The 10,147-nt window shown below is 37.3% G+C and overlaps 1 protein-coding gene across 1 annotated transcript; it reads right to left on the bottom strand.

Moving 5' to 3' along the window:
* Nucleotides 1–2,231: 2,231 nt before the first annotated feature.
* LOC149500118 (uncharacterized) lies at nt 2,232–3,377 on the bottom strand. The gene has a single exon (XM_089737625.1). The coding sequence runs from the start codon at nt 3,075–3,077 to the stop codon at nt 2,250–2,252; it is 828 nt and encodes a 275-aa protein (XP_089593751.1). The 5' UTR covers nt 3,078–3,377; the 3' UTR covers nt 2,232–2,249.
* Between the last annotated feature and the right edge of the window lie 6,770 nt (nt 3,378–10,147).

Here is a 10,147-nt window from a genome sequence, read left to right as displayed (position 1 = left end):
GTTGTCATCGGTCCTTAATAAGTATACCAAGGCCGTTTTCCAATTACAGCACAAGAGCGCATTATGCGGCATAATGCTCAACTAAGCTTCAGCATAATTCGGCATTGTGCGTCACTGAGTCGCACTATGCTCTGTAATTGGAAAACTACCATTAAGTAATGGTTAAATGGCCCAAATTTCGAGTTAATCCGACGTTTTGAAGGGGGTCGAAATTATGTTCAAAGTTTCCGTTACATACATACGTCTGAAGCTAATAAAAGCGTATTAATTAGTTAGCCTGCGGGATTCGAACACCGGCACAATTGTATCGCTTAATACGAATGCACCGGGCGTCTTATCCACAAGGCTAGGACGACTTCAAAGCTTGCTTTAGTGTTTTAAAACAAGGGAATATCATTAATTATGGATATTTAAAAAAAAAAAACGTTCAGTACAATATTCTCCTGTTTCTAAGCCGATTTTCTTTTGTTTTGTTTTAAACAGTAGTTATTGGCAAACTTTAGGGCTGTCAATAACTTTTTTGGAAGTAGTCAGTTTTTTTTTTCTTTCAAAAAGAACAACGAACAAGAGGAACATGGAACGAATGACAGAGAACGACAAGAAAAACAAGACATATCCATAATTCGGTGAATTACTGACTCGGTGGTGTAGTAGTTGGTGACCCTGACTGTATTTATGAACATATATAACTATGTTTATTAGTTTCTGGTAGATACCCATAGCACAGGGAATCCTAAATTAGGGCGGATGACCGTGCGTGATTTGTTCCCAGCTATTTTATTATAATTGGTAATGAATTTGGTTGGTCCTAATTGTAATACCTTGTAAGTTACTAATTAAAGGATATATAGCTGAGGCTCAATATTAACTTCGGCGGAATCCGCCTTTTCAAGGGTCTAATTGCATTCCATGAATTTTAATGGCTGTCGGCGCCTATTGATATTACAGCGTGATTTAGTCATGATTCCCAACCGATCGTAGTTGGGACAGCCCCACGGGCTACCAGCGATTAGGCAGGAAAAAAAATGAGGTTTATATAGTGCTAAATGTAGTATGTACTATAGCTTTATAATGAACCCGAAAGATTAGGTATCATCATCCAAAGTTTAGCCCTAAAAGGATTATTTATATTAAACGATAATATTTATATCTATATATAAATATATTATCTATAGATAATAAATATAAATATATTATCTATATATATCTATATATACATTGCTTCGCCGATGTGTAGCTTTTTTTTATTGCTTAGATGGGTGGACGAGCTCACAGCCCACCTGGTGTTACCGGTGGTGGTTACCGGAGCCCATGGACATCTATGACGTAAATGCGCCACCCACCTCGAGATATAAGTGCTAAGGTCTCGGTATAGTTACAACGGCTGCCCCACCCTTCAAACCGAAACGCGTTACTGCTTCACGGCAGAAATAGGCAGGATGGTGGTACCTACCTGTGCGGACTCACAAGAGGTCCTACCACCAGTAGCTATGACGGGTCTTTAGTCTAAATGTAAAATGCGAAACGCCACGTTTTCTTGTTAATATTCGTCCGATAGATTTTAAATCGTTTGGAACCCCTGGGTCTGCGGAGGGACTTCGCGTCTCTCTGCGTTTTGTACCACATGTTCTATGGGGAGTGCTCTGAGGAATTGTTTGAGATGATTCCATCATCTCGTTTTTACTATCGCACCGCCCGCCACCGTAGAATTCATCCATACTACTTGGAGCCACTGCGTTCATCCACAGTGCGTTTCCAGAGATCTTTTTTGCCACGTACCATCCGGCTTTTGAATCAGCCCCCTCTACGGTGTTTCCCGAGCGCTATGACTTCTCCTTCTTCAAAAGAGGCTTGTGGAGAATACTCAATGGTAGGCAGCGGCTCGGCTCTGCCCCTGGCATTGCTGAAGTCCATGGGTGACGGTAACCACTCACCATCAGGTGGGCCGTATGCTCGTCTGCCTACAAGAACAATAAAAAAGAATTTTTTTTTGACGTAGACGCTTCTTTTACTATTTAGGGGCTCAATATGAATTTATAATAGGTAAACCTTATTCCGAATGAATTATTCATCCACTACGAGTATTGCAGATACAATAAGAGCGCTTATGAAGTTTTCCATGGTAACTCTGGTAAGCTGGAATAGTTTTAGCTAAAGCTTACGGAGTCCCTAGTTCGCAATTATGCAAAATGTTTCATTGAACATTGAATATCATATTTAACGCTGGTATGCCTAGTTATTTTGTAATATCAATTTAAAAAATCTACTAACCTGGTTTGATGGAATGTCGACATTTCGTGATTTAAAAAAATGTTTCTATTGCGCAAGAGATTTCTCCAGTGTTTTCTTGAGGTTGGTTTAAGCAGTAGTAAAAGAGTCTGCGGGACCAGTCTCATTGTGAAGCAAATTATTCCGATGTTGAATATCCAGGGAATTGACAATCCAACTATAAAAATGATGAAATACCCGATCACTATCGAGTCACAGACCAATGCTACGCCAATTACTGACGTAACGTGCTTCAAATTCCTCCTGGAGATGCTCTTTTTGCAGCAAGACATCACTGAAAACGCTATCCGTACGAAGATCAACAAGTTGATCGTCATTATCATAGTACAAGCATAAATAGACAGCATTAATTGTTCGTCGAATGTAAGTCGGCAGATTGTTGGGACTATGTAATCGCAGGTAACCCTGACGATCACCAGAGTCCAGAGAGTAACAGCTGTTGCTTTTCGTTTTTCGTAACTAATCTTCCTCGACTGAAGCAGAACCAATCTTAGATAGGCGAGTAGAGAGCAACAAAACGACCAGCTCATAGTGGCGAGGAAAAAGTATCCGTTCAAAATGACCGCGTAGTGATTTGCCGTTTCCGTTTCCGTGAACCACCCGAGGATCTCTTCTATAAAACTACAGTTCAGTAGATGCAGCGTTCCCGTGATTATTTGGTTCATGCTGATGTAGTTGTGAAGGTTCCTCCACTTCGGGAACAAGCACCAAGTCGTTATCACCATGACGCAGCACAACACAGATAAAAATGAACCGATGGTAAAGGATTTATCCTCGAAATTGGACATAGCTATATGATCGAACGATACATAGTAACTGAGTAAAGTTTAACAGCGTACGGACTTTTTTTTCAGATTAATGAACCGAGTACGTGTAATTAAAAATGTTATCAATTAAAATGAAACTAATTGTATCACGATAAATTTAACGAATATCGTTATTGCAATCAGAACACATTTAGAAATATTTATTTTACATATACGTTTTAAAACTCTGAAATTTCATTACCAAGACTCGTTCCGAGAATGGAAGATACAGTAGCTTCAAGTATATGCGGTCCGTGTACCATGTCATAATTGATCTTGAGATTTGAGACCTAAGTTTTAATTATATTGATTAATGACTCTTACATTTTAAAACGGTACGCATGACTGTTTCGTGGTAGAAATACCATTCTTACAACCGATAAATACTATAATATAAATATTATAAATGTCTCTCTTAATCATCTAAATTCTGAAATATTCTTAAGTTCTTTGATTAATAAATGAAAGCTATAGCCATCGAGAATAAAAAATTGTACATAAAATGATTAAAAATGCGACCGTGCACGAAAATCATGCCTTCCGACTTAACTAAAGAGACTCAGCAATGAAAATATAATACAAATGACCAAACGTAATCTAAATACATCTACGTCGACGGTTATTCCCTCAAGGGCAGTTCGAGTTAAAGTTGTGTACGGGACAAAAACATTAAGACATTTACTGGCAGGCTATATAAACTTAATGTGAACAGTAATCAGAAAAAAAAAAAAAAGTCAGAGAGACATTTTCAAATATCTTTTAATGTATTTTATTTATAGCAAATATACTTTGTGAATTTATTTTCTTTTTATGTCATATACATTTTCAAACACGACTAACTTTGAAGTAGAGAGCAGGAGGGTGGTGGGTTTTCTAGCAAACAGGTCTTCTTTCGGTGTTTTCTCTTAACTTCACAGGCTTAGTCATCCATCCTTGTGTCGATAAACCTTGATGTAAAGGATCGTGGTTTCTCTGAATAGCTTTCTCCTTGACTATCCTGCGCCAGCTCTGTCTATCCTCGGCTGGGTGTATGACACGGACTGAGGTGTTGGGAGTAGAGCGTAATGGTTCTGTACGGCGTATTGGACTTCTTTCTCTGGGCCTTCTTCCGTATAACTTGCCTATTACCAGCAGCTTTCCTAAATAGATGTCTCCCTTTCTGCCATCTATCTTAGGCCAATGTAATGGAGACTTACATTTATTCAATGATAATAATGAATTTACCGTTGCATGAGTTCGTGATGTGTCTATACAAGATTTTATTGTTATTTTTAAATATTTGGAAATTTTCATAGAGACATTTCAAGTCATTTCGATGTAGTTAGTCCATTTGAAAATAACAAATTTATTAATGAAATCGATACAATCAAGCGTTTTCCTTATGATTTGGTCTTTGATGATTAACTATTATTTCTCGTCCGCGCGTAGCTGGAATAGACTTTTTACGATTATTTTTTTCAGCCTACGGACGTCCACTGCCGGATTTAGGCTCCCCTAAAGTTTGTCAGAATAACCAGTAATATGCAGCCTGCATCTGTGACTTTTAGAACGTCGTCTGTCCACCTCGTCGGAGCCCTACCCACGCTGGGTTATTAGGGGGGAAAAACTATCAGGTCTTAGCGATTAGGTGGGGATAAAAACTCTTATTTTTCAGATAGGATTATCGGATTTATGTATTCTATACTAATATTATAAAGAGGAAAGATTTGTTTGTTTGTTTGTTTCGAATAGGCTCCGAAACTACTGGACCGATTTGAAAAATTCTTTTTCCATTAGAAGCCGACATTGTCCCTGATGAACATAGGCTACTTTTTTTTTTTTTTTTTTTATCTATTTTTTTGGTTTCATGTGTGTTTTAATATTTCCGAAGCGAAGCGAGGGCGGGTCGCTAGTCGTTAAATATATTGGTTTTCTCTTGTTTTACGGAGCATTGTAGAATGTTACTATTTTAGTTTAATGATGATAATCGAAATGAGATTTTCGCAAAGAAGTGTTTATAATGTACGCGGAAAAGTGACTTGTTCTCTGACCCATAAATTACTGGTGTTTAACCTTTTTTTCGTGTTGACGGTATTGACTTCGAACGCTTCAGCACACAGGCAGGCGTTAGGCAGGGCTGCATACTATCTCCTTTTTTATTTAATATATACACAGAGTATATAATGCGGATAGTTGTTGAAGATTGGGATAAAGGAATATCCGTTGGTGGTCGGAAAATATCAAACTTGAGATACGCCGATGATACTACCCTCTTGGCGTCAACCAGAGACGAAATCGAGGTTCTTCTTCGCTGGCTGGAGACCACAGCGTTGGATTTTGGACTTGCGATCAATCGTAATAAGACCAAAATGATGATCGTAGATCGTGCTAACATCAACCAACCGGAAATCAAAAATTTAGCGGGATGCGAGGTAGTTAATAGCTATGTATATCTAGGCTCCACTATCACCGACGCTGCAGGCTGCGAAGATGAGATCCGAAGACGTTGCGCCGTGACAAGATCCTCAGTTGAGAGGCGAACAAAGATTGGGAGAGACCGCAGAATAACCAAAAACACAAAAGTTCGGTTAATGAGATGCCTGGTCTTTCCAATCTTTCTGTATGGGGCTGAGACGTGGACGCTGAGGATGCAAGACCGTCGTAAGATTGACGCACTGGAAATATGATGTTGGAGACGTCTCCTCAGAATTCCGTGAACCGCGCACCGTACCAACGTTTCGATCCTGAAAGAGCTCAACATCAAGGAGAGACTATCGTCAACAGTCCAAATACGAATCCTCAAGTTCTTCGGGCACATCACTCGTAATGAAGACTCCAATGAGCGGTTGATGGTGCAAGGGAAAGTCGAGGGCAAAAGATCTTGCGGACGATCTCCAACACGATGGACCGACCTCATAAAATCTGTGACTCACTCCAACATAAATGATTGCTCTCACTCTGCGAATCATCGTGCCACATGCCGTCGCATCGCGAGATCATCGGTATCGCAGGATCCGACTGATGCAGGACCACGACCACTCTGTCAAGAGTGTACGAATAGGAAGATAACCTTTTTTTATATATATTTTTATCGCCTTAATGGGCAAGCGAAGCGTACTGCTAAGCTGTTAGGAAAAGGTCACTTATATCTCACATGAAAGATGTCAGAGTCATAGTTCGACTGAACCTTTTTTGTTTTCACACATTTTCATTTATCTTATAAATAGAATAAATCTAATACGTTTTTTTTTGTGCCTTCCTAAAAATATAATAATAAACAAACAAAGCCCCGAGGTCGCCGCGCGATCCCTCCGGCTTGTCCCTCGTTGCTCGTTCCACAACTAAGTTACAAGTTATAATGGGAAGGGCTAAGAGATTTAACTTAAAACAAGCGAGAAACGTCCACGCCCTTCAAAATTACGATGCGATAGACGTAAAAGATTTTTCACTCTCGTTCTCAACAAACTCGTAATGGACTACTTGAGTAGGTCGGATCTGTTCTTTTGCTTAGGCGAAATTCACGCGAGTTTACCGGATTAAGGTCGAAGGCGTAAGTGAAAAGAATATAAAAAATAATAATCTATGAATTGTTTTGTGAATAGATTTTTTTTTTGTTATTTGAGAATAGAGAGTCCTAGTAGAAAAGCGGAAACGCTGGGAAGAAGTAAAAGACTAGAGATTCCAACAGCATGCTTGATTATATCACTGGCGTTGGTGATTTCCATAAAAGTCGGTGACTACTTACCATCGGGTGAGTCGTACGCTCGTTTATGTAAAAAGGCAAAAAAAAAAGAAAAAAATGCATGAAAAAGTCACATCCGAATGTATTCATTATTGTGGATCAAAACATTTCATTAGGTTCTTAGAACCGTCAATATTATTCTAAAATATTAATAAAAACCATGTAATTATGAATCCTATTAATAAGAGGGTGTTTAAAGTCTATCTACGGTGTGGAAAGTATGAAGTGGTTGCATTTTATACAATACCACACATATAAAAAGTATTCTTTATACCGTAGGGTTGTATGGCCCTAAACGCTGCTGCGATAAAAATAATAATTTTGAACTTGACATTCATATACGAATATTATTATAATTTCATTTGATTCATTTATTGGGCAGGCAAAGGCAAAGCAGCTTATACAATCAAATCTGTAATAAGATAATATTAAATGGAACGAAATGAAATGATTTGAGGTATATGTATAAATCAGAAGAAAAAATGAAATTAACAAAATAAAATAATTTACATAGCTTCACAGCTCGCGTTCCAGGCAAATAGTTTTTTTATACGGTCGTAATATATGAATATTCATTGTGTTTTCCCATTTTCGCGGCAAACTTTGTTAAATATTCTTGTGATATTAAAATAGAGTGAGGTCATAAAGAGAGTGAAATTGCCGTGATATCTTTATACAATGTAGATATGCAGTCAAAAGCAAGTTTTAAACTCCGCCTGGTATTAGTCAAGTGTTTCGTTAGTTTTTTTTAATTTTTGTATGGATACCGGACTTTGTAGGTCTATGTATGATGTTAATATGAAATGTTTTATTTATGACAAAAAAAGTTTTGATCGTCCGCATAGAATCGCGTGAATCGTTTGGCGTCTCTGGGCCTATGGAGAGATTTCAGTACTCTCTGTGTTTTGTACCGTATGTTCCACGGGTAGTGCTCTGAGGAATTGGTTGATAACTTTATCTTATTTTCACCATCGCAACTTCCGTCGCCGGAGCAGATTTCATCAATAGTATCTGGAACCGATGCGTTCATCCGCAGTACATTTTCAGAGATCTTTTCTGCCACGTACCGTGTGGCTTTGGAATGAGCTCCCCTCTACGATGTTTTCCGCTATGACATGTCCTTTATCAAGCGATGCTTGTTGGGAGTACTCAACGGTAGGCAGCGACTTAGCTCTGCCCTGGCGTTGCTGATGTCCATGGGCGACGATTACCACTCACCATCAGATGGGCCATAAGTTCGTCTGCTTACAAAAGCAATAAAAAAGTATGAATAGTAATAGTCTGTTTAACTAAATATGACATTCAGCCTAGAAAATCGAAGAAAATTCTAATGAAAAATAAATAAATAAGGTAAACGTGAATCTGTTTTTTTTCTTTTCATTTCGATTTCTTCGTGATACTATCTACAGATGGTTTTCAATACAAATTCTATACATAAATGAACAAGATATTTGCTTGTACATATTATGTGTATGTTAAAAGATATTTTCTGATCTCGTTTTTTCATAATTGGATCGAGCGCGTATTAACGTTAATGTAATTTGCGTGAATACATAAGAAACGTAGTTATTTGATTCGATATACTTCAATGTATATATAGAAGCTTGAAAGGCAAACGTGACTAAGCGACAATGCGTGAACTTTACAGTAGACTAATTTAAAGTTGAAATTAATTTAAAATTTAATAATAAATTTAAAATATATTTTTTTTTAAAATAAATGTATTAGTGTTTATTTTTATTGTTATTGTCTATAGTATCAATAATTAAATTAATTAGATTTTACTCATCTACCCACTAATGTAAAGCTTTCCTTCTTTGAAGAACGGTTAGCTGGTAGATAACTCAATTGCTGAGTTAAGCTCGCCATTTTTTATAATTTATCACAATTACTGTATTATATTAACAGTGTGTTTTTTTTTTATTTTTTATTGCTTACGTCGGTGGACGAGCTCACAGCCCACCTGGTGTAAAGTGGTTACTGGAGCCCATGGACATCTACAACGTAAATGCGCCACCCACCTTGAGATATAAGTACTAAGATCTCATTATAGTTACAACGGCTGCCCCACCCTTCAAACCGAAACGCATTACTGCTTCACTGCAGAAATAGGCAGGGTGGTGGTACCTACCCGCGCGGACTCACAAGAGGTCCTACCACGGCTACCACCAGTAAAAAAGTACAAATAAAGTACAGTACAAAGTAAAGTACAGTTCAAATATAGAATAAATAAATAAAAATTCTATTTTAACGAATCTAGCTGTAGGATTGAAATGATTTTAATAGACCTAGAAGTATATATTTTTTGCACATCGAATACGATTATTGCCTATCATTTATGTACAAAGCAGTTATTGTCGCTTAGTCACGTTTACCTTTCAAGCGTCGATATTATTACGTGAAGCAAAAACTTTGTACTGCTTTTTACGAAAATGGCGCGGACGGAGGAGTATCAAATTTCCCACACTTATAGAGAATATAGAGGAGTACAGAATGATAATATTTATTTAAATTATGCATGATAAATATGTACATTAAATCAATAAAAAAAAACATTACACACATTATCATGTATTTGACATATGCATGCATGCGTGTATGCATACTATTTGTTTGTTGTCAAACTTTTCTTATATTATAGTCTGTGGTCAAATTGAGAATAGAATAACATTGTTTGTCTATAATAATTTGTGTAAAGTGTAGTCTTGGCGAATTCAGTGATTATATTAAAGAAGTATTATAGTCTTTAACAATAGAATCAGAATAGTGTACAAACTTCAATTAATTATAGTCGAATTTCGACTACCAGGGCCACCACTAGTACGTATAAAACTCAAATCAATAAATTCAAAGAAAGAAAAAAAAGCACTGAATTAGATCAGCGAGCGTCTCATTTTAGAAGGAAACGAGGAAAGTTTTCGTTGCCGGCTCGCCAAGATTCCAAAACGAGGTTGCTGTGGAGTCTGACTGAATAAAATAGAATTTCAATGGAGAATATTGATATTCATAAGTTCAGAGCTAATCTCGTTTGAGACAATGCGATTTCGTTCAAAGATTTCGTTTCGTTCATTATACGTTTCTGTGCATTGAAATGCAGTTTAGTTTGTGAAGCTAAACTATGAAGAGAGATATTGTTTTTATATTTTGATGAAATCACGATCGTATTACAGCTACAATGTGGCTGTTGCACGTACTTCTTATCGACTCTGGTTGTAATAGATTAAAGGCCGCGTTCACGGATTCAAAAATATTGGTACGATACAGGTATTTAAGTCACGAAATGTGAAGGTTATAGAATAATAATAATAACTGGCCCCAATTTAGGATTCCG

Source organism: Bombyx mandarina, chromosome 23, assembly GCF_030267445.1.
Source record: "Bombyx mandarina strain Sakado chromosome 23, ASM3026744v2".
Classification (NCBI taxonomy): domain Eukaryota; kingdom Metazoa; phylum Arthropoda; class Insecta; order Lepidoptera; family Bombycidae; genus Bombyx; species Bombyx mandarina.
The sequence above is the reverse complement of the archived record's forward strand: the minus strand, read 5'-3'. Positions and strand labels throughout refer to the sequence as shown.

Bases quoted from the DNA above. Each gene is read 5' to 3' on its own strand.
- LOC149500118 (XM_089737625.1), bottom strand. From the start codon at position 3,077: ATGTCCAATTTCGAGGATAAATCCTTTACCATCGGTTCATTTTTATCT.